This window comes from Rhizophagus irregularis, chromosome 11 (assembly GCF_026210795.1).
Source record: "Rhizophagus irregularis chromosome 11, complete sequence".
Classification (NCBI taxonomy): Eukaryota; Fungi; Glomeromycota; class Glomeromycetes; order Glomerales; family Glomeraceae; genus Rhizophagus; species Rhizophagus irregularis.
In genome coordinates this window covers 777998-801932 of record NC_089439.1, presented here as the reverse complement: position 1 = coordinate 801932, position 23935 = coordinate 777998, and the positions used below count along the sequence as shown (strand labels likewise).

General features: G+C 36.4%; 8 protein-coding genes across 8 annotated transcripts; 5 read left to right on the top strand and 3 right to left on the bottom strand.

Moving 5' to 3' along the window:
* Positions 1-992: 992 nt before the first annotated feature.
* OCT59_002731 (uncharacterized protein) lies at positions 993-2846 on the top strand (the record flags this gene model as incomplete). The annotated part of the gene is made up of 1 exon (XM_066145125.1): positions 993-2846. One exon carries the CDS (start codon positions 993-995, stop codon positions 2844-2846), a length of 1854 nt encoding a protein of 617 aa, XP_065995873.1.
* A 93-nt stretch (positions 2847-2939) lies between these two features.
* OCT59_002730 (uncharacterized protein) lies at positions 2940-3434 on the top strand (the record flags this gene model as incomplete). The annotated part of the gene is made up of 1 exon (XM_066145124.1): positions 2940-3434. The coding sequence occupies one exon, from the start codon at positions 2940-2942 to the stop codon at positions 3432-3434; it is 495 nt and encodes a 164-aa protein (XP_065995872.1).
* Positions 3435-3516: 82 nt separating this feature from the next.
* On the top strand, positions 3517-3987 carry OCT59_002729 (uncharacterized protein; the record flags this gene model as incomplete). The annotated part of the gene is made up of 1 exon (XM_066145123.1): positions 3517-3987. One exon carries the CDS (start codon positions 3517-3519, stop codon positions 3985-3987), a length of 471 nt encoding a protein of 156 aa, XP_065995871.1.
* Positions 3988-4096: 109 nt separating this feature from the next.
* On the top strand, positions 4097-4501 carry OCT59_002728 (uncharacterized protein; the record flags this gene model as incomplete). The annotated part of the gene is made up of 1 exon (XM_066145122.1): positions 4097-4501. One exon carries the CDS (start codon positions 4097-4099, stop codon positions 4499-4501), a length of 405 nt encoding a protein of 134 aa, XP_065995870.1.
* Positions 4502-12651: 8150 nt separating this feature from the next.
* Positions 12652-13167, bottom strand: OCT59_002727 (uncharacterized protein; the record flags this gene model as incomplete). The annotated part of the gene is made up of 1 exon (XM_066145121.1): positions 12652-13167. One exon carries the CDS (start codon positions 13165-13167, stop codon positions 12652-12654), a length of 516 nt encoding a protein of 171 aa, XP_065995869.1.
* Positions 13168-13828: 661 nt separating this feature from the next.
* Positions 13829-14712, bottom strand: OCT59_002726 (uncharacterized protein; the record flags this gene model as incomplete). Its single annotated transcript, XM_025323948.2, has 3 exons — positions 13829-13952; positions 14016-14174; positions 14243-14712. The coding sequence occupies 3 exons, from the start codon at positions 14710-14712 to the stop codon at positions 13829-13831; spliced, it is 753 nt and encodes a 250-aa protein (XP_025188958.2).
* A 4327-nt stretch (positions 14713-19039) lies between these two features.
* Positions 19040-19995, bottom strand: OCT59_002725 (uncharacterized protein; the record flags this gene model as incomplete). The annotated part of the gene is made up of 3 exons (XM_066145120.1): positions 19040-19106; positions 19791-19869; positions 19950-19995. The coding sequence occupies 3 exons, from the start codon at positions 19993-19995 to the stop codon at positions 19040-19042; spliced, it is 192 nt and encodes a 63-aa protein (XP_065995868.1).
* A 2737-nt stretch (positions 19996-22732) lies between these two features.
* On the top strand, positions 22733-23935 carry OCT59_002724 (uncharacterized protein; the record flags this gene model as incomplete). Its single annotated transcript, XM_066145119.1, has 5 exons — positions 22733-22870; positions 22965-23000; positions 23071-23170; positions 23235-23402; positions 23622-23935. The coding sequence occupies 5 exons, from the start codon at positions 22733-22735 to the stop codon at positions 23933-23935; spliced, it is 756 nt and encodes a 251-aa protein (XP_065995867.1).

Below are 23935 nucleotides of genomic sequence, written 5' to 3'. Positions count from 1 at the left end.
TGTAATTCGCAAAACTCCTCCACCGCTTCCACCTAAGCCTGACCACTTAAAAGAACGTTTACAAGAGTTAAGGGAAGAAAAACCATCTGCCCCCAAGCTAGATGACTACGACGTCTTAGATGACTTGTTATCAGACTCGGATTCTACAACTGCAAACCCAGTTCCTGAAAAACCGTTCTGCCCCCGAGCCAGATAACTACGACGTCTTAGACGACTTATTATCAGACTCAGATTTTACAACTGTGAACCCAGCTGCTGAACAACAACCCGAGTATCCCGCAGAATCTTCTGCATCTGTCACTAAGCCTGACCCAGAACCGGCTTCTGAAGAGCAATTTATCCCAGAACCTGACACAGAACCAGAAGTTGACCGGGATCCTGAACCAAAGGAAGGCACTCGAGCGCACTGGGCTTGGCAAGAAAGACACCGATGGGATCGCAAACCATGGGTTAAAAATTTAAAGGACCAGGTCTTCAATGATCTCTACAATACAGGTAAGGAATTATGGGCTAAGTACCAAGACGCGTCAGACGAATATGACTGGGAAATACTCGCGTTTGAAATAGAGGAATGTCCCACAACGCGTATTGAGGACGAGTACCAGTACTACCTTATGGAGGTAGTAGACCGCTTCAAGGACTGGATTGAATATAATGGATACTTACCTAAAATACCTAGCCGTAAAGAACTCGCAGATTTAATAAGAATATACAAGGAGAATCGTAATGCCGAGATTATTCCCACCCCCTCTGGTTATGAAACTATGAGGGCAGATAAGGGTAAAGCGCGAGAGATCCCCGAGGAACGTCCAAAAACTGATATGGAACGTGAATGGGAGGCCGCCAATGGAATCATCGATGACTGGGACGAAGAGGATACTGAGGGCGCTATCAACGACATATTGTAAGCGCTATTTGAGATTATTTCTTTTTTTTTCGTATATATATAGAAAGATATTATTTATAGTTGAAGACAAATCATATACATAAAAATGCAATACTCAAGAATTGCCCGCACTTTACCAACACGACCTGACATCAAGGAACTTCAGTATTCCGGTGCTCGCTTTTCCAGAGGAGCTATCGCCAGACTCGGTCAGACTCTCCAGACGCGATTTCCAGATAGAAAGTTCCAGATCCTACTTCCCTATGAAAACTGGAAACCCGGTGGATGGACATCAGGAAACCAACCAGCCAGCCTCTTTTCACTATTAGACCATTATGATGAAGCACAACTACCGGATGACGCAGACCCTGATTATTTTGAACGATTCATAATTTATGCAAGAGATAGTCCACCGGCCGCAGGAGGATGCAATGGGGAGCTAAATGATTGCCTGTATGAATGCCTAAAAAATATTTACGGCACATTCTCTAAAATGCCAAAGTCAATCGAAAAGCCCGAGTATATCAAAAAGGCATTAGGTCTCAATCGCGATGCTCCCATCCCAGTTTCATGCATGGACAAGGTTGAACAACTCGCAGGAAGTCTCGCAATTAATATTGTGGGGGACATTACCCGAATCTCTAAGAGTAAGTCCGATAGACGTGCGACTCTCATCCTATCAGAAGGCCATTACTCCCTCACGTTAAATCCTGGAAGACTCCACCCCAGTAAAATAGATAAAAAGCGTAATTTACCCATTGTATACCATGAAGATGGGACCAATAATGTAGTCACAATATACAACGGCAAAACAGTTAAGTCTTGCACAATTGCGCAGTTTCAAAAAACTAAGAATTCCAAAAGTTCTTTCATCTCCGTCGAGAAAAACCGTAAGACTGGAGTATATGAAACTCTTGAAGAAGCATATCAGAGAATCCACGAGGAGCGGAATTCCTTTCTACAGGAGACAAAGAAGTTCGGTTTAGGAATCGACTTATCATACCATAACTGGTCTTACAAAAGAACGGCTCTCTGGTTATTCGAACGATTAAGTGTAGGAATTCCAGCCAATGATCCTCTTGACCCGATAGAAGCGGAGTGGTTAAGTGATGCAATGATGGGAGGATTAATCTGGGCAGATAACGAGTGGAAGGGCTATGGAAGACAGTATGACGCAACAAGTTTATACCCGAGTATCCAACAATCAAACGTGAACTTTCCAATCAGACGGGGTAAATTCCAGACACTTAATGACTTTGTCGACCACAGGGGTTATGCCTTGTATGGATTATTCCGTGCCAAAATAAGTGGGAATAATATTCTCTTCCGACAGAATAAAAGGGGAATCTATACATTCATCGACTTACAACGAGCAAAAAAACTTGGTCTCAATATACAGTTAATACAGGATGGGAAGCCAAATGCATTGATATATGATAGAGAAGCGAGAATCCCTGAAACTGTAATATTCGGTGAGTATGTACACTTCCTCTTCAAAATTAAAAACCAGGGTGGCATAGCTGGCCGCGTGGCAAAGCGAGTCCTCAACACATTATGGGGAGCATTATGCCAGAGGAAGCGTAATTACAAGACACTCACCGCAGATCAAACAGACCCATTTACATTTCCAGAGGGCCATACACTCGACTCTATCATACCAGTAGGATCCGACCAGTGGCGATTCCAGTTTACAAACCCGGGTAATCCCTTCAAAGGTGAGTATCCCAGGATCGCCCCATTCTTATTAGCACGTGGTCGCAAAATCACATCTGAGGCAATTCAACCATACAAGGATAAAGTACGACGTATCCATACAGACGGATTTATTTTAGAAGAACAGCCAGATAGCCCCGCGCTTTTCACTTGTTCAGAGAATGCAGATACGACTCTAAAGACTTTCAAGTTTGAAACCGCGGGATACTGCCATGTGAAAAATGCGAACAAGGTTATCTGGACATGATTGCTAGGGACCGGTATGTATATTTTTTACTGACATATCGTGATGGCATAATTGAATAAACCTATGGGATATGTAATCTTACGAGATACCCAAATGCAAAACACTGACGGATTAGGTAGACAAGACGACGAAAGTTTCCACGCGTGGGCTAAGCGCATTCAGAATGCTGTGCAATATTATGAGACTTGTAGTAGAATAGGTTTTCATAGGCGGCTACCTTATCCAAGGTCTCGTCAAGCTGTATATGCTTATATTGTGCACATTAGGAGAATAGTATCACGACTACCAAATAGGTGGTACTGTACCTACTGTAAATCTTTTATTGATCGCGGATGGGGAGCTGACGCTTTCATGGATCAAGCGGTGCGACTACATTTATATAGTTGCCCAAAGCATTTTAATTTCGACTATTATACTCATCATGCTGAAATGATCCAGAATGCCTTTAGGAGATATATAGAAAGAAGGAACAATAAAGCGGCTAGGATAATCCAGAAAGTCGCTATCCCCTGGTTATATAGACCAGGCTCTCCATTGATGCAAAAGGCCGAGCGACGCTTCTACTGTCTTGCAGTATCCCAAGTGTAAACCCTGAGGTTCATATTTATTTTTTCTCATTCGAATGAACAGGTAACTGAAGATTTATATTTTTTACAAAGTACAAAGAATCATGTCAACATATACCGAATTCGCAAGCATTGTTAACAGCACTGACAGCACTAGTGAGGAGGTTATTTACGAGGCATCGCGCATTCAGCCTAATGTTGTCTCTGACGAAACTGTCCCCAAGATTATCCGCGCATTAAAAGATACTATAGTAGTCGCATTAGTATCTGGGTTTAGCAAAACCAGTTACCTCGTCCAGGACCACGTGAAGTATATCAAGCGAATCCAAACGGCAAATTCTCCTGTATCATATGTGAAGTTCGTGGCCAGAAAACTCTTCCCAGATAATGCGGCATATACTGCTAAAATAGCAAAAATCCGCGAATCATACAAGAATAAACAAGCTCTCCTAGATAAGCTTGAGGCCCTCTTCGAATTGTATTATAATGCGACTAAGGACTCATCAACCGGTCCCCCAAAGCGAGCTATTACTAAAAACGAGGCTGAGAAAACCTTAACAGAACTTCTTGCATAAGCGGCTCCTGTGGTCCTACGATCCTGTACGAATTTAGTCTATATTTTTTATCCATGTGTAATAGGCATACAGTAATTGAAGATAGCTATAGTATAAGTAACATAACATCATGTTGGACCGATTACCAGTAGAAATAGTCGAACGCATTATCGCAAAGATCCCGGATACTGACCTTATTGCAGCGAGTAAGGTAGATAGAGTGTGGTGGCAGGAAGTTCGTCGAGAGGCATATAAGAGGTGGAAAAATTATGCCACTATGATCGGGGATGTGTACTGTGAAATCCGAGCTCTCGGAAAGCATTATATAAAGAGGGAAATTGACTGGATAACGTTTGAAGATGTAAACGACCTCTATAAAAGATGGATAAACCGCCTCACCGAGGATCAGCTTTATATTATGGAGAAAATGCTTAGGAATGGGATGGTCGTGGACCCCCAAGAGAGGGAAACCATAGAGTATGCATTAAGTGAACAAAGATGGGGAGGCGATCCTTGGGGACTGGGAGTGGTATGAATGGACTCAACAGGAGTAAGCATTTTGTACTTGACTTTCGTAGGAATTACCCTGCAGAGTCATATTTTTTAGATCCGGCCGGCATTACCGCGTAATCCCGAATTACCGAAAAAGGAAATTTATGTTACACAAGGTTCCAAACGCATTTTTACCAAAATCGATTTTTTGTGGAACGGGTATCGCCCAAAAAGGAAATGATCTACGTACCGCATGAAATCACGTGACACTCTACACATTTGTTCAGGGTATCACGTGACATGAACTCCGTTCACATTTTCTGTAATATAATCCATAGTTTTTCCATGAATGCTTTTTAGGCCAATAATCCAATAACTTATTCATCAGGTATCCTCGTGTTTTGCGACAAGGACTGATGACCATGTAACCTCATCATCAGGCATCCTCGCATTTTTTGACAAGGACTGATTGGACTTCATATAGCCTTGTCCGTGGCTGTCTTCCGAAATCCTTTGTCGCATTTTTTGAAGAACTTTCTGTTCCACGCAATTCCGCGATGAAGGTTATCTCTGCTATCCACAATCACTTTATCCAAAAGATCAGAAAACGAATTTGGCTACCGCGCTCTTATGATAAATCTAAATGGGAAAACGCGATGAATATTACTCATAAACTTAAACTTTCTCGGCCTTCAAATTTGCCAAAGTCCACGTACTTACCTTTCTCAACTTTACCTCCTCCGACCCTTTCCGACGCCGCACGTGACTCCGACGTTGATTATTTAAAGAACTCGATGAAATATGGTTTGCCTTGGTTTAATCACTATTCGGGTTTTATGGGTCGTCTAACGGTGCAACTTACTAACAGCTTTTGCAGGGTGGTGTGTCGATTTTAATAATGGGTGCATTGTTCGTTGGTTTGTTTGCATAGTTGCTTCTTCTTAGGTTGGAATATATCTAGGCGGGGGATCAGGATAGTTTTAATGTTATGCGATTTTTTTCCTTTCGAATTAATTTTATAGCTTTATTACTGTTTTGGAGACTATATAGTTTTGTTTTTAGTTAATTTTATTTTTCTTTTTTGTACTTTGAAAATTTTATTTTATTTTTGTAAGTTCGTTAAATAAATTTAATAAAGATAAAGGCTACTATGCCATGTTTGCCTTGACAAGGACTGATGACGATGTCACTTGGTTATTGTAAATTGAAGATAACAATTAGGTATGTAGACACGTACAGAAAAAAGACATGTCATACCCTTATATAACTAATCCTATAACCGGACGTCCAATCCGTGTTGGTGGAGATACCTTTAATCGAATAGTTATGGAATCCCATGATTATATCGATGGAAGGCTTGTCCGTAGACAAACCGTACCGCCTCCACCCCAGGAACAACCTGTATATTTAAATACAGATACAGGACGCTATATTCAACACGGTACTAGAACGTATCATAGACTGGTTGAGAGTGACTACGAGGTAGTTGAGGACTACTACCTTGTTCATTCTGAAGAGGAGGAGCTTATAGATGAAATCATCAATGAAACACGCTATAATGAGGAAAATCTTGATGGCCAGCGGTTAACTTTCAATAATATACAACAAATCAGAGCCGCTATTCAAGCTGACCAAGATGAATATGATGATTTTATCTTACAGTAGAATACGACTAACGGGACACCTTCCTCCGGTCCTTCCGGTCATCCACGAACTTTGGAGGACCATGCCCCGAGACTTGCAGAGCTTAATATTGAGTTGTGTAGGGAATGTCTCATGCCTGTAAGCCCAAGTGACTTAACGGACAAGTTGTGCAAGGACTGTGCTTCCTAATGGTGAGTCCTCCGGTCCTCTGGTCTTCCGGTCTTTCCAACAGTTGATCCCTTAATGCCAGTTATTTTTTTTTATACAAATGACAGGTATTTAAAGATAACAATATATAAAAAAGATTGTGAAGGATACTAAGTGAGCGAATAATCAAAGAAAGATAGCCATGTCAACATCAATCGTAATAAACCAGTGTCAGAACTGTGGAGTATTCTCTGCAAAAGCGGCATATAGAGGATTATCCAGCGTGTTGTATAGACAGATTATAAAGAAGATTGGTGACGAGAGTGAACCTTTACAAGCCTTGGGACTTGCCAGGGATAAGTTGGTCCAGATTATCCGTCGGGCAAGTAATGCGGATTTTACGCAATTATTCACACAAAGACTAGATATGAAAATTATGGACGGAGATTCATACGAGGATACTAGGAAGTGGCTTCTTGAACAGCTTATAGCCATTGGATGTGACAGTGGGGAAATTGCCTTATATCAGTTCTTACGGAATACATATCCGGATGGTATTGATGAACCCTTTACTACATTCTATGAGAACTATGTAAATCATGTAAGAAATCCGATGACTAAGAACTTTGCTTCTCGAGCCTTAGGAGCTATTGGATTAAAAGCTAGGATGCTACGGATTGACTTCGAAGGACGTAAAAAAAGTGCCATGATTCTTAGGGCTTCTGCGGAAAAACTTCGCGAGATGGGTTGCTAAAGCAACCAGATTCTTACAAAATACTATTGATCCCTACTCGTAATGCTCGACGGTCCATATGACCCTTAGAAAAGATCTGTAAAAGGACCCCGATGCCTTCTATTAATTTTTTATTATCCAAAGGGTGACTAGACTTCAGGACTTCATATCGGGAGAATAACTCCTTTACGGTCTCAGGTTTTGGAATTTCAGTCTTCGTGGTCCTATCCCGTACTTTTGCTAAGAATTTTTGGAAGTCTGATCCCAGGGTTTTACCAGATAGTCCGTAGGCTTCCCGAAAGACGTACTTAATCCAGGTATCTGCGTTCTTAGCTATAACACCAGATACGAGAAGGTGTTTTCTCTCTTTAGGCGATGGATATTCCCGAGCAAACTCGATTAGCTGGGAGGACTTTTTTGCTTCAGCTACGGCTTTCTGGCCATAGGAACTAAACTTTGATCGAACTGGGTTCAAACTCGGATTGAACTTTGATCGAACTGGGTTCAAACTCGGATCGAACGGGGATTGAACTGAGATCGAACTAGGATCGAACTGAGATTGATCGGTGATCGAACTGAGACTAGTATCCCATCTAACCCGAATAGATAACGGATCGCTCTTGGATCTTCTAAGATCAAATACTATAAATTCGCGTTGCAGAGTAAGGTCATCGATTACTGGAGCTAGTGACTCCGATTCTTCTGTATACTGGCGGATGATCCTCTTAGTATCGGTCAAACTTCCGTGACCTCCATGTAGGGAAATATAATTCACATTTTCACGAATAGCCTTGGGAATGGTAAAGAATCTTTGGGCCACATAGATACACGAGATATTTTTGTGACGCCCGTGTGTAAAAAATCCAGTGATGAGATCCTGGGTTTTTTTAGGCGCATCCATCAAATCCTCGAAGATTACCACAGTAGCCTGGGTGGAGTTGAAGTCCTTAACATTTGGAATCTCACTATGGGATACTGCGGTAAACGGAATTTCTTCTTCTTTGAAAAAATCACGTACAACTGCCCACTTCGGTTCATCGAGGTATCTGCCAACTAGAATTACCGCATCACATAATATGTACCTTTCGCCATCCTCCTTTGCCTTCTTGTCTCCCATTAACAAATTAATAATCATAGTTGTCTTACCCGAGTCAGAACTTCCTGCTACGGCAAGACGGAAAGGCCATGATGGGGCAAACTCATTACCCTGTCTCGAGTCGGTCGTGTACTCGTCCAAATTGTATACATAAAGATCCATTTGAATTTTATTCTATCTTAGTTTAAATACGATGTCGACACCAATTGCAATTTATACTCCTTCAGAGCCTACTGGACCGCCTCCTAGGGATTTGCGTGATATGAATAATATACCATTAGTTGCGGTAATTAAGGATCTAACAGATTTTTTAACTGTCAGTGATCGCATGGTTGTTAATCGAGATGTACAAAATGCAAACCATCGTCTTAAACATGCTCTTAATTTATTAATTCATCGCTGTAGAGAAACATACGAAGAACGCGATATATTAAAAGCGGAACGCGATCGATCTCGAAAAGAACGTGATGAATTACAAGATGAACTCGAGGTTCAAACGGGTTTGTTAGGTCTTACACAAGATGAGCTAAATAACGTACAAGATACTATTACTAGTTTAGAAGCTAATTTGGCTGAATTGGAACGTGAGTTTGGTGGTATGCGGACGACTAATCGTCGTCTTCAGCAGCAATATAATCTTATGAGAGGAGAACGTAATAGAGCTATAGGTGAACGTAATAGAGCTATAGGCGAGCGTGATGTGGCACGAAATCGGCTTGTATATGCCAATAATCGGGTTCTTTTTGGAATTCGGACATTGGGACGTCTTAGGAATCGACTTTTCCAACAAATAGCCGCTCTGCGTATCCAAGTACAATGGTTTCGGATCAGACAATTGAACCTTCCTCCACCTCCTCTCAACCATCCACAAAATACGATATGGCTGCCGTTGGTATAGCTGCCCCCATATTTCATGGTCGGGAAGATGAAGATCTTAATCTTTTTATTGATAACTTTTAGGGTATATTAATACCGTTGGTATTGATCCATTGGACGATGCCGGTGCGCCTCCTGGTCGGGTGCGAGCGATGGGGGTTCTTCGTAGCTGTATGAGAGATGAAGCGGCGAGGTGGTTTGATGCAGAACTTACTGGAAAAAATTGGGAACTCTCGAATATTCGGTTAGTGGCTACTGCAAATGGTGGAGCCGGTGCTACTCGCCGAGCGTTCAGAGCTTTAGCTGTTCCTGAGGTTGCTAATGGATTACATGTTGGTACTTACTTACCCGGGTCTGATGCTGATGTATATTCAAGGGTTGCAGGTAATGCGGCGGTAACCGTTGGAGATGCATTTTTCCCATCACGCGCTGATATCGTTAGAACGAATTTTAAAGTTGAAGAGCAGTGGAGGCGTGCGGGCGGACGTCCTACTCATCAACCCGTTAATGGGTTGGGAAATCATGGAGGTCCATTTAATGCTGCTGTCCAGAATCAACCAATAGTCTTACAGGGGATTCTCCTGGATCAAGCATTTATGCATATGCGTACAAATTTTCCAACCGTCGTGGAAGAAAGACTTCAGATACGATTTAGTAATCTTTACCAGGAACAAGGTGAACCTGTTCGATCTTACTATAAGCGAGTTGAGAGGGCTGGGGATATTGTAGGATATAATCGAATTATGGTTACTGACCAGTTCTATAGAGGACTTTTGCCGGAAAACGTTATTGAAGCTTCCAGAATCGGGGCGGCGCCTCTTAATATATTAATCGATAGATTGAGTGATCTTGAGCGACGAAAGGGTGAAATGTTCTATGGATTACAAAGGCGCCAGGGTATTGAAAAGGCTAAAAAAGAGGAATTGGCTGGCTATACTCATCCCGTGACTCCACACGAAGGTGCTGTAATACAAAGGTCGACAGACGTTATTACTCAAGAACGATTACAAGAATTGCTCAAGGCGCAGGCCGAGGAACTTACCAAGAATTTCCAGGCACAATTTAAACAATTACAAGCATCTAAGCCAGTTCGTAAACCACCGGTCTATAGACAACAGATTAAACCTGTTCGGCCAAAGCCACGGCCACGCGTTGTTCAGGATCATCAGGATCCTGATTGGGATGATGGTTATGTAGATCATGATTTTGGTGATGACCCTGGTGACCCTGATGCTCCTGAGTGGACTAGTGAGGATGATCAACATGTTATTGATCTTATTATGGGATATGAGACGTCTAAAAGATTTCCAAAGAGACTTCAGAAGGCTAAAGATAGACGCGATGATCTGGAATTAGCCCGAGCAATGAGAAACCTCGATCTTAATGATGATGCTATGGATATTGATACTAATACCGCGAGTTTTGATGACTTGAAAATTGTTCCCGATGAGGAAGGTGGTTTTCGGATTTGTGCGGTTCGAAGTACAAAAAAAAGTAAACTCGGATAAGGGTGTAAGTATCTCGAAACTTCTTAAATCTGTTCCAAAAAAATCAGTTAAAATGACTCCTATTAAGATTCCTGTGAAGGTTACTAGTAGTAAGCCCACACTTATAAAAGCCGTCACCAAAAATGATTCATTAAGTTTATTAAGGTCTGCAGATTTTAGAAAATTACTCCGCGAGATTCTTCGGGAAGAATTAAAGTCTGCTCGTAAAAGTACGGAGATTCCGGAAGACCTAGTTGAGGAAAAACAAGAAGAGGATATCAGGGAAGATGACCCGATGGATATTGACATAGCTCGTTTGGAGAATACTAAAGATCTTTTAGCGCTGGATGGGAAGGTCAATGGGATAGCAATTCAGTGTTTAGCAGACACTTGTGCTAACGCGTCTTTTATTCAGAGGGAAGCCGCTGAAGAATTAGGGTTGGATATCGACAAGAGTATTACACATAACATATCTGGCGCTCCGGGTTCTGGTAGGACATTCGGCATGGTAAAAGGTGTGTCAATCAAACTAACCCCTGATTGTGTAATCACTGAGAATCTCGCGGTTTTAAGCGATTACAAGCATAGGGAGATTGGATTGAGCCGGACGTGTCTGAAACGTTACAATTATGATGTCCATGAATCACGTGAACATATCGCCCTTACTTGTAATGAGAAGAATGTTTTTATCCCGATAGTTTCTGATGTGAATCGAGGAGACAAAAAATAGGGAATATTTATTTTTTATTCCCAAAATTTGCGGATTAAGGCAGGGACATCCTCCTCCAACCGGTCAGCGGGTTCCCAAGTGGCTTCGGTATCTGGGTATCGTTCCCACTTGACTAGATACTGGTCTTGACCCTTCCTGATGCGATGCCGGAGTATCCGCTCAGGTACAAATCTTTCGGGTTGCCCTCTTATCACGGAGTCAGGTGGGGGATGTTCATTTTCTGGAACAATCTGCAACTCTTTTCGGGTGTACGCACATCTGGATACACCTAGACGCCCGTGTGGTCCATCAAGAAGATACGTAGGAGGCTGTTCGGGTGAGAGGATCATTTTTTTGATGACACGGATATTGGGATTCCATCTTATGTCACCTGTACGAAATTTTCCATGGAGTTTATTCCCGAGTACTGAAATAGGTTCGTCTAACTTGACTCGGACATGTGTTCCTTCAGAGAGAAGTTCTGTCTTTTTTGACACTTTGGGTGACCCTGTCGGAATGTCTGGGGGATTTCTCTGCCAGATTTCATCTATTTTATTAACTACATCACGGAAATCTTCTGACCATTCCACGGATGTCACCCCGGTCTTCAACTCCTGTGCCACCATTCGTTTTAGGAGAGGTTCCTGGATTGCTTGGATGGCTCGTTCAGCGTATGATTGCTGTTTGTGTCTTCCTGGTTCGCCGAACCTCATCATTACCCCTAGGCTGTTCAGGAAAAAATCACGTACCTGGTCGTTAGTGAATTCTGATCCGGAATCTGTCTCCAGTCTGTGTGTTGGTGGCTTAATACGATTTCTTCTGTAGATTTTGACAAACCCGTTTAGAACCCTATTTGCAGTTTTATCCTTTAGGGGTTCTGCATCGACTTGTTTACCCGCGACTTCCACCACTACGAGGAAATAGTGGAATCCTTTGGGGTCGACTGGCATCTCTGCAAGATCTGCCTGATGTGTTGCATTTGGTTTCCATACAACTACTTGTGGACGCTCTGATGACTTCTCCTTTAGGGGCTTTTTATATAGGTTGTAGTGCTCCTCACCTTTTAGAATTCGTGCCGGTACTCCGGAGAGATTGTAGTATTTGTAATAATTCTCTAAATGCGACATATTACGACAAATTAAAGGAAAGATTTCGGACTTCAAATCTTAAGATGACACGATTTTACTGCCTAAAGTGTAAGAAGGAAACCGAGACTGCTAGTGAAATACAAGATATGACCACAAATGGCCGCTATCGTTTACATGGTGACTGTGTAGTTTGTGGGATGCATAAGAATACTTTTACTGGGATAGACTGGGTTATCAAAAAGAAAACCAAGGAGAAGAAAAAAGAAACCGCGGCTAAAAGACATCAGACGGCGTATAATAGGCAATGCAAAAAACTTGGGCAAAAAATTTTAGAGTCTGATGACGCGTGTAAACAGTGTATTGATAAATGCCTTAAGGAAGCAAAAAAGAGAAAGACAGATTAGTACCGCCTTCTAAAAGTATTCCTCATCATCCGAGTCATCGAGAGATACCTCTCCATCATCTGATTCATCGTCCGAGTCATCAAGAGTGCGGCCTTCCTTAAGCAATTGGATGTTGTACGTTATTTGAGTCCATTTCTCCCAGTCGGACTCTTGCGTTATAAAGCCACATCTGAGAAGAGCTCTTTCTACTGCCACCATTCCTGCGAACCTAGTGTATTTTTTCTGATCGGCTTCATTGAAATTGCCAATGGCCTCCCTGTAGTAGTCTACTGCCTGTTTGTATACCTCCTCAGCTTCTTTATATCGCTTCCACAACTCGGCTTTACAACCGTTGTACCAGAGTCTGTTTATCTTGAGATGTTTTCCGAATTCTTTGATCGGAAGGTTTCTGACCATCTCTCTTACTATGTCCGGGTCGTTGAAGGGCGAAGCCTGCATTTGGATCCATTTACGGATTCCATAGATGTCTACAAGATCGAGACCAAGATCTTCGGCAAGAGAAGTGGCGGCGTGTAAGTTTATCATTGTATGTTACTTATAGTTACCTAATCTTCAATTGCCGAATATATTTTTTCCAAAGATTCGCGCTTCTACCCGGTTATCTCTCTGTGGCTTTACAGACCTTCTAGGGGCTATTAACCTACCTGTTTACTCGGTTTGCTATCTCACTGCTTCCGACAGATGAATAGACTGAATCCTGATCATATGACAGATCTATGACAGAATGACAGATCTGGGGGGGTAAAATCAAAACTTTTTTCTGGGAGTATCCTCTCCCGATTTTTCTGAAACATCTGTCATATCCGTCATATCTGTCATACCCCTCTGATTCTATCGTATTTTCCTCTCTTTTCCCTTATTTCATTCTTTTTTAGTATATTATTATATGACAGATGTTAATGACAGATGGTGACAGATATAGGGGATTCCCTACCCCACGGAGGGGGGATGTAGGTACTGCGAGGCCGCGAGGCCGAGGTGGGTTGAGCGCTAGCGAGACACACTACCAGCCCGACGACTTATCATCTACTGAACACATTGCAAAATTCATAGATAAATTTGGAGTGGATGTTTGATAAATAATAAATGGTTCAGTTAATTTTTTTTCATTCTCAGGTTTGTAAAAATTAACATAAATATATAAACTTGGTTGCAGTTCCGCATTAACTTGTGAGGAATAGCGTTTTTAATAAACAAATCCAAGTCCACTATCAATCGTTAAAAATGAATATATAGGATTATTATATTGAAGATTTAAATCTTTACGAGATATTAATCCACTTTCTCCTTTTTGGAGTCTTCCAGTAGGACTAAGAAATTAAAAATTAACATAAATTTTATAAATTGATTAATAAAGTTTATGTGAAACTTACGTTATTTTAAACTTTTGCCACTCCAAAGTATCAGGATCATGAATATCAGCTAATTTCATATAATAAAATGTATCGGACGAATCAAAAATAAATTTAAATTTTCCTAATCGTCCAACTATACTACCATTATAGTAATTATTGTGACCGAGCCAATTTTTGCTGTCGTACAAAAATAAATTATGTTAGATAAACATTTTTGCATAAATTGTTTATAAAAGGATTTTTACCCTAATATATTTCCATCTAAATCCACTTCAGCAATAAATCTTCCAAATGGTAGACTATAGTCGGTATCAGATATATTATAGTATAGTATGTAAAATAAATTATTCCTGCCAAGATTGGTTACTATGATATAATCAGATGATAATACATCCGTATCTACTCGACAAAAATTAAACTTTGGAATCGAAAAGTTTTGAACAACAAGAGGTGTCATTGTCCCATTCACATGTAGAAGTCTTATGTGTAAATCTGGTTCATTACACTTTCCATTGTTAAGTGGACGATAAAATCGAAGCAATTGACTTCCATCTATAAGCGTAAAATATCCTATTGGTGAGATGTAAGCATCTCCTTCAGAATGATTATAGGTATTTATTGTATAAGCACTAACATAAGTTGTCACAAAAATTGTCAACACACTAGTAAATATCACTAATAAACCCCAAAGAGTTTTGTTTGAATCCGGTTTCATTTTCGGTTTGAATAACCGGTAAAAAAAAAAAAGATTTTATTGCGAAGAAAAAAATCTTTGATTTTTAAATAACAAATTGTTATATAAAGTTGATCTCTCACACGGAGAATACGGAAGATAACATCTTTTGTTTTGATCACTCAAAGTAAACAGAAAATCAGGTACCCGACTTTTTTGATCATTGAATAATTTAATGACTTTACCTAATTAGGAAGTTCATTTGGAAATTCCCAAATCAATTGCCAAATTTAATTTCAATTAGGGTTTCGAATATTCTTTTATGATTTTCACACACTTGGGCTGTCGGGCAGGAACGGGCATCTTTATTTATTCAAAATCTTTCGAATCTACCAGCATATTTTTCCGAATTCCAAAACTATAGTATTTATCAAGAAAAAATTAAAAATTAGTTATTGATTTTGTGAAAGCCTCTAAAGCCGATCATTTTGTCGATCTGTCAATTTTTGGAAAAAAAAAAAGTTTGCTATGAATATACTTTTTTATTCATAAAACAAAATAAAAATATACTAAGATATATTGACTGTTCTATGAGTTAATAATATAGTTATTACTTATTACAATTTGTAATAATATTATTTTAACACCGTAAAAATTGCTGTTATTTTTCAATGCACGATATAATTGTAAAGTGTGAATTTTTATACCCATATTAACAGTAACTCGTAGCTTCTAGATACAATTGATACATTTTATCAAAAATAATTTTCTGTAATATACAAAAAAAAAATTATTATGTGATTTGGCGTTAATATATAAAGGTTTTGAAATTATGAATAACAAATTGCTACTCTTAAGCTAAAGATTGTGTCGTTCCCACTCGGCTATGAGAATCAAGTCAGGATATGGCAGAGTGGCGGCACTGATAAGCACTGATTTCACAATTTTTTTTTATGTGCCATTATTCTATATTAATTCCGACTACACTGTATACGTCACTGTATAGTGTATACGTCTTTCGATTTAACAGAATAAAAAAAGTCAGATTACAAATTGTTTTCGAGGTAATTTTTATTTTTATTTTTATAATAAAGATAGAGGTATAACAAAACTGTAAGTTGCTAAAATTACAAAAAGCTAGACTAAACAAACATATACAGTATGTCCTGCTTACTGTTTTATAGAACTTGAGACATAACCAGTTCCTAGGCTAAATTATAAAACGAACCATTAAAAAAAACTATATAACAAAATAATTTAATAAATCCTGCAGTATTGTATCACGATTATGAATCCATTCCCTTCATAAAAATACCACCTGTAAATACTGTCATAGACGAACGGTGCTGTTACTAATAAAAAAACTTTGTATTGTCCTTTATAAAAAAGGGGGTGTGTAATTATTCATGTGGCAGTGAACGAAGTTGATTGATGGATGTTTTATAATTCACAACATCCAGCGTTTCGGATATGATATGTTTCTTAGGTTGTTTTGATCTTCATCATCACTAGACGGCGGAGTACGTCTAGTGAAAGCGTATTTTACTTCTAAGGAATTTGCACGCTTCCTCGTTCAATCGATAGTCATATCTTAATTGTGCGTTAGCCATTACATCATCAACCTGCGTAAAAGCGTTAACGGGGATGAAAGGATGAAAGGACGTATTGAATTAAGAGTTTTCTTATGTGATGTAGTAGAGGTACCATCGGTCTGTATGTGGGTTGGAGTATTCTTCATTTATCTTTATTCACAGCGAAATCATCTACGCTGGTGACTCATCATTTGGATCGTTCTATATGTTCCGTGTTGTCAAGGTAATTTTGGCCTTTATGTAGAGAAACGTTAGAAGTCACGTGATTGAAAGTGATTTTTGCGTGGTATCCAATGTACTGTACCTTGCGCCAATAATACCTTGATCGTAGTAATATAGTGTATTATTGAAATCTTTATGAATATAAATAAAAGAATGTACCATTTAACTTGACTTTAAAATCTTTGAGAGGTCTCTACTACAAACTACTGTACAACGTAATTAATTTTAAAAATAATCAACAAATTGATAATTATTGTATGTTTAATATACGAAGCTAATCATGCGTAGGGATTAGAATCGATTTTGTCAAAATTGAATTAATCAAAAATCTGATTAAACTCGATTATCAAATAAAAAATTGAAACTATAGTACCAGCCCGAAATACGAAATTATAAATCACGTGTCATCAGATCTTAGCGTTTATACTAAAGTTTTAATTCTGGTCTGAATTATAAGCTTGGCCAGAGTTACCGCCGATCACTGATTATTCGGGCAATAAACGTTTTATTTTAAATGCAAAAAATTGATTTATATGTTAAATTTGTGATCATTGGAAATTTCCCTGCCACAAATTTAATGATGCACAATCGATTAGAAACGATTAATCGCGATTAGTCAATTTTAAAATCGATTCTAATTATGCTAATCCCTAAATCATGTGTACTGTACGAACATTCTATAAAGTTTAAAATATCATTTGAAAAAAAAAAAAACACTTTGGAAAATGTCAGCACGTAGAAACATTCACTCATTTTATTTTGAAAGTTTTGCTATTGGGAGATAATATGTGTACTAGAGGACATTATTAAACAGGTTATATTTTATAAGTACTTATATATCGAACTTCATCCTTAATCATTAAGGGCCGTGAACATATATTACGGCATGCCCTGTAAGACATAGTGCAACCAATTAAATTACAATATTAGATCACATGACTTTTTATTAAGTGTAACGTAAGATTTTTGCTAATCATGGCCCTAATAATTATTCCTTTTATTGACTCGCTATATAAATATTCTTCTAATTGTTCTTTATCACATTTTCTTAGTTCAAAAATTACACCGGTTTCTTCACAAGTTTTCGATGTAGATTCAGCATACTTTACAGCAACAGGATCCTCATTGGCAAGAAATCCGACAAGTTTTGGTTTAATTCAACGAGATTTTCTTGTGGCTTTCAAATCTTCTCTATAAGGTTTTAGCACCAAATATTGCAGTGAACTTTTATCGTAGTTTTGACTTTAATGGCGAAATAAGACTTTAGAAGTCACTATCAAATGTCGAGAGATGCCACAACATATAGTCAGTATTGAAATACCCGATAACAAAAGGGAAGAAGTTGCCGATGAAAGAGGAGGAGGAGGAGGAGGAGGAGGAGCAAAGAATCTACTACCTTTATTTATTAGATATGTAATTTATTATTTGCTTGGTTACCCATCCCGAATATGGATGTGTAAATTGCATAATATTAAAATACACAGTGAAATTCGATAAACCGGATCTATCGGTTCCACTAAAAATATCCGGTTTATCGGGATATCCGGTTTAGCGAAAAAATTTCGATATATTGAAAGTCTATTATATTGAATTTTTAAAAAATTTTCATGCTAATAAAACTAATATACACTATAATTTGATTTTTTCATCAAGACTTAAGTTATAGAGGTCATGAAAATGAATATAAAATATTTTAATTGATATATAAGTAATACTTAACTTCAGCCGGAATTAAGATTTTTATAATTCCGGCCAAATTTAAGATTTACCGCATCACGTTACTTAAATTTTATTGGTTCTCAGTCACGTGATCCGGTTTATCGAATCATTTTTACTATTGCTGGTTAGAAAATTGATCCGTTATAGCGAATATCGAGCTTTTACTAGTAAACTCCAGTATATCGAGCCTATTTTAATATACGTGATTTGGTTCCAGCAAAAAAGTCCGGTTTAGGCAGTGGTTTAGGCCCAAATCCGGTTTATCGAATTTCACTGTGTATTATAGTTTATTAATAACCTACATTTTATTTTATATTCTAAGTATAGGTACCGTCGGAATTGCCGAATTGAAATTACAGCATCACAAAATATGGATTTTACCATTTAAATATTTAACGAATCATCGAGACCAGCATTATAGATTTACGGATTACAAATTATCTACGGCAGAACCAGAAAAAATATTTATTTTGTATAATTTTTGTATCTTTGACATTAATAATTACGACATCACGGCGATTTAATATAATATGTTACAGCAATTGAGTCTACTCGCTTAGCTGAGTTCAGAATTTTTGAATACTTAGATAAATATTGCATCGTACTATATAGTATAACAAATAATTTATTGAAGTGAAATATCCGGGAACTCTAGTATTATTTCCGAAAATACCCTTTTTTTTAACTCATAAAATGGAAAAATCTCTTTGCGATATGACAAATTTTCTTTGCAATACGACAAATTTTATAAATATAATAAAATTTTTAATATTTCTTTAAAATTTGCTTTCTTTCATTTATTTATTTTTAATTTGAAATATTTATATCACATAATTTTAAGTGTCTATTGCTAAACAATCATCAAAGCCTTTTGTAAAAGGTAAATAGATCAGTTCTAATTGCCTATTTAAAAAGAAATAAGTATATCTAATCTAATACTAAATAAGAAATAAAAAAAAAATAAACGCTCAGCATTTATTTTTTTAAATATTTATCATGTCTAAAAAAACCTATCCGTAACTCCTAATTCTCGCTTTAATTTAAGGATTTCCAACCTTTCCTTCTCAAGTTTCAGCTCTTTCTCTTCTAGTTCAAATTTTTTCTCTCTCAAAGAAATCATTTGTTTTTCTTTTTCAAGATCATCATTAACAATTGATGATGTTGAAGTTTGGGTGACTTTCTTCGATTTATTTTTTTTTTTCAGTGCAGACGGCTCAACCTTATTAGAACAATTTCTTTTTACTATAAAAAAATCAAATAAAGTTAAAAATATAGTAAATAAAAATTTTCACCAATTTTTAAAATAATACTAACTGGATCTATGTATTGCTTGCTTTTCTCGCGTTGCAACCCCAAGATCTTTCCCGGTTTTTCTAATACCATATTGATCTTGAGTTTGACATGTAATGAAATTTATTTTACCATACTTTTTAGCTCTGAATAATAATGATAAAATATTAATTAAATATAAATAAATAAATAAATAAATAGTTAATATTTTATCTTAAAACTGCAATTTCAAGTGATAACGATTTATCATTTGCATGGCATGATTCAGCCACATTGGTATTATCTGGAGTTTTGTACCAGATATCTTCACTGATAAAGGAATGTAAAATATTTAACGACGCTTGTACCCAAGAAATAGTATAAAATGAAATCCAATCTAAAAAAATAAAATTTTTTTATTAATTAATGATAATTAACAAATAAGATTAATTGGGACATCATTATCTCCATTATCACTTAAATATCTTTCTTCGAATAAATCACAAAAATCATCAGATTGCATTTTGAAAGAGAAACCGGTTAAGAAAATAAAATTATTGGTTCAGTTAAAGAGAGAAAATTTCTAGTGGGAAAAATAAATTTGGCTTATAATCATTGGTGACCCTTTAGTCATTTATAAGTTGATGATCGAATTATGATTATTCGGATTTTCCAAATTTAACAAAAAAGTAAACTCTACGCAAATCACAAAATAATTAAAATACTATATTTCATCACTATACTATAGAGTATAGTAGTATTGACCAGTAGACTATACTCTGCACTCTCTGTAGACTCAATTGTGAAAATATATAATCATTTTAAACTGCGAAAGTTAACTGTGAAGAAAAATATGTCGAGAAAATAAAGATTGAATAGCAAACAAATGACAGAATTGCAAAAATTATCATCTAATGTGTTTAATCATCCAATAATAAACAATTATTTATTTAAAATGTATATTAAAATAAAAACAAGTTTATAAATTATTAAGGGACATTAGCAAGTATTCAAATCACGTCTTTATGCCAGATTTGCGTCCCATGCCAGATTTACAAATTATAAATCTTTATAAACGGTTTAAAGTTCTCCTCTTTTTGCGATCAATAATCATGAATCATCTGGGTACCAGATTTTGCTGTAGTCCAGCGATAGGACCGATTGGTTGTGGAACAGTAGTATGGCGCTATGCGTATGTTTTTACAGGGTGGAGCATAGACAGCACTTCTTAAGAAATGAAGTCTCTTTGTGGTAGGGCCAAAATACTTTGTCATTAATATGATAATGATAAGTAGCAAAGTTTTCTGTAATTAATAAAGATATTCTGCTCTTGTATAAATCAACTAAATTTTCCATAGATTAACAATAATTTATTCAATTTTTTCTTATAACGCACCTTTAATCAAATGCATTTGTAGCAAATAAATTTCATTATATAAATATATACTAGGAAACAGAAACTGTTAAAGTCCGTCGCGTCATTTACTCAAATTCTTTAGATCAGATATTCCTAAAAAAAGAAAAGTGAATGTTAATAGCGTTCTCAAATAAAAAAAAGAAGCAAAAACAATAATTAAAAAAAACCTTAAGAAACTCACCTTCTTGTGATTTCAAAGCCCAACTGAGACCCCTAGTGTTCCTAAAAAAAAAGAGTATTAATAGGTACTCTCAAATAAAAAAAGTCACCAAAATAATAAAAAAAAATCAAGAAACTCACCATTCTATTCGTGATTTCATAGTCAATACCAAAGTCCAAAGTATTCCTAAAAAAAAAAGAGAGAAAGAGCACTAATATATAATACTTCAAACAAAAACAAAAGATCCAAAAATTCTGAGAAACTCACTTTCTTGTGATTTCAAAGTTCATACTGAAGTTCAATGTTCCTAAAAAAAAGAGGGCTTAATAACGTTCTCAGATACAAAAAAAGAGACGCGAAAATAACAAAAGACAAGGAACTCTCACCTTCCTTATTTGCGATTTCAAAGTTTTTACACATTTACACGAAGCTCCGGAAAGAAGAAAATGTTTTTGTTGTGCCTCATGCGTCACGACAATAGTGAATAGCGATACAAAAAAATTAGTGTAACAAAAGAAAGTGCAATCAAAATAGGAAAAACCAGGAGTAAACATGATGAAGAAGGAAGGAATATTGCATGGGTTTGACGATGATAGAACATCCTACGCTACGCTCTGGACAATAAAGTTATACCGAAATAGAATCACATATTGATAATTACATATATTCTGATAAATTTCCATATATTCATATTCTTTTTACATTTTAATACGATTTGTTATTATCAAGAAAGTAATTTTTTTATGAGATTGAGATTGCGGCTTGCCAAAGAAAATCGATAATCGATAGATCTAATCTGAATACATTATATATTATTATCAATAATAAAAATATACCCACGTATATTATAATGCTGCATTGCCTTACCTTTTTCCATACATGAATGAAAAATATATAGAATGTGTTTGGAGTTAAATTACATGACAAATCACAGTGAATAATAATAAAAATAGTGATAAAACCTCAATTTAAAATAAAGTTCAATTGCGTGAAATAACAGATAAAGCAACATCTCAAAATTTAAAATATTGTGTACAGTCATCATCAGAATATTAACATTAAAGAGAGTTTTTGGGATCGTGTGATCAATGATACCTAATCGGTAATCAACTCACAAAAATAATCATGTGAAAAAAATAGCTGTATATAAACATGCATATATAAGGTTATTTTATTATTTGTGATAATAGGATAATTAAACATTAGTAGAATTGGAATTATTTAATAGGAAAAAACAAGGTTCAAATTACATTTATAGCGTAATTTTTTTAGTACTATGATAAAATAGATGATGCAGTTAGATAAAATAATTGGTAATCTTAAGTTCAATAATGAAAAAAAAAATGTATTTTAAATAAGGTTTTCTCACCTTATAAAGCTTTGTTTAGGCAGTAACTATACAATAATACAATAAACATACTAATATATGGCGGTATAATTTTTAAAATTCCATATAAATTAATTATTAATGATTCAAAGATAAACATTACTATTTATGCTCCTTCAATTCATTTAATTTGTTTTGGGCATCTTGCTCTCCTTGCTCAGCAGATTTTTTATACTAATAAGTTGCTTGATTTATATAAAATGCCAATTTGTTTTTTTTTTAAAAAGAAAAAAACTAAGAAATCTCCCTTTTTTGCTTTACAAATAAATGAAATGCATATTACTAAATTGAATAAAATGAATAAACCGGCTAAACCGGATAAAGAGAAAATGAATGGTATAAACAAAATAAAACTAATGAATAATGAAAATAAAAAATTAATGTGTATAAGCATTCTCATCGTTGTCATTGTTCTCTTCATGACAATTTTTGTGGTAAATTCAAAAATTCATATGTGCATTTTTTTTTGTAATCGGTTCGGTTCATATATGTAATACGTTTTGTTTATTTTTATGTGGACTCAACTAGCAAGATGAAGCTAAATGGAACTCCCCAAATCTTCTGGTTGTAAAAATATCATTATCGTTAATTGATTTTATTAAAATTATTATTAATTCGTATATTATTTGAACAGCATAAGCCACATGAGTTACCACATAATCCAGTTCATAATCCAGTTGTCGAACAATTTACAAGTGACCTTTTCAGGGATATAAGTTTAGCCGAAATTCCTGGTTAGAAAAAATTTTTTTTCTTATCATATTTGCATATATACTGATTTGTTATTTTGAAAAATAGCACTGGATGAAATTATACAGCATGTTTACTCCTATAATGAACTTGCAACCATGCTGGAAATGAGCCCAGCTCACAAGAACACTAGAAAAATAGCTGCAGAGCGCCTTCGAGATGTCTCCATATTACTTTACGAAGCTAGAGACGCTTTACATAAAATGTTTGTAGAAAGTAAAACGGTTTATTACACTTTCAAAATCGAGGTCAAAGCCATCATCGAAAAATTCACCGGAATTTTCCGTATTTTCGTAAAACCCAATTTCTTCAAAATACGTATATTAAAATTGGAGAAGGCCATAATGGAATTTAGAATTATTGTCAATAATGCTATGCAGCTGATCATAGAGGTTTAACAGAAAACTAAAGAGATCTCTGAAAGTCTTTTAAAAGCTCAAGTAGAAGCCAGAGATTATAATATCGACAATGATACTGGTAAAAGGAATTTTGATTTAACCACTGAAGCTATTGATGGTATAAGGAATGTGAGAGGATACCTTAATGGGACGGCAGTAAGTTTGAGAGTAATTCACAACAAGTTAAAAGATTATCAATTAAACATAAATAAAGTTAAAATAAATCTAGGTGCAGCCGAATACGAGATAACCAACGAATCACTCCAACATTTAAAAGCTGCTGTAGATCTTTGGAGATATAGTCTCAAAAGAAGCGTGTTATTGATGGTTAAATTTGAATCATATATTTAG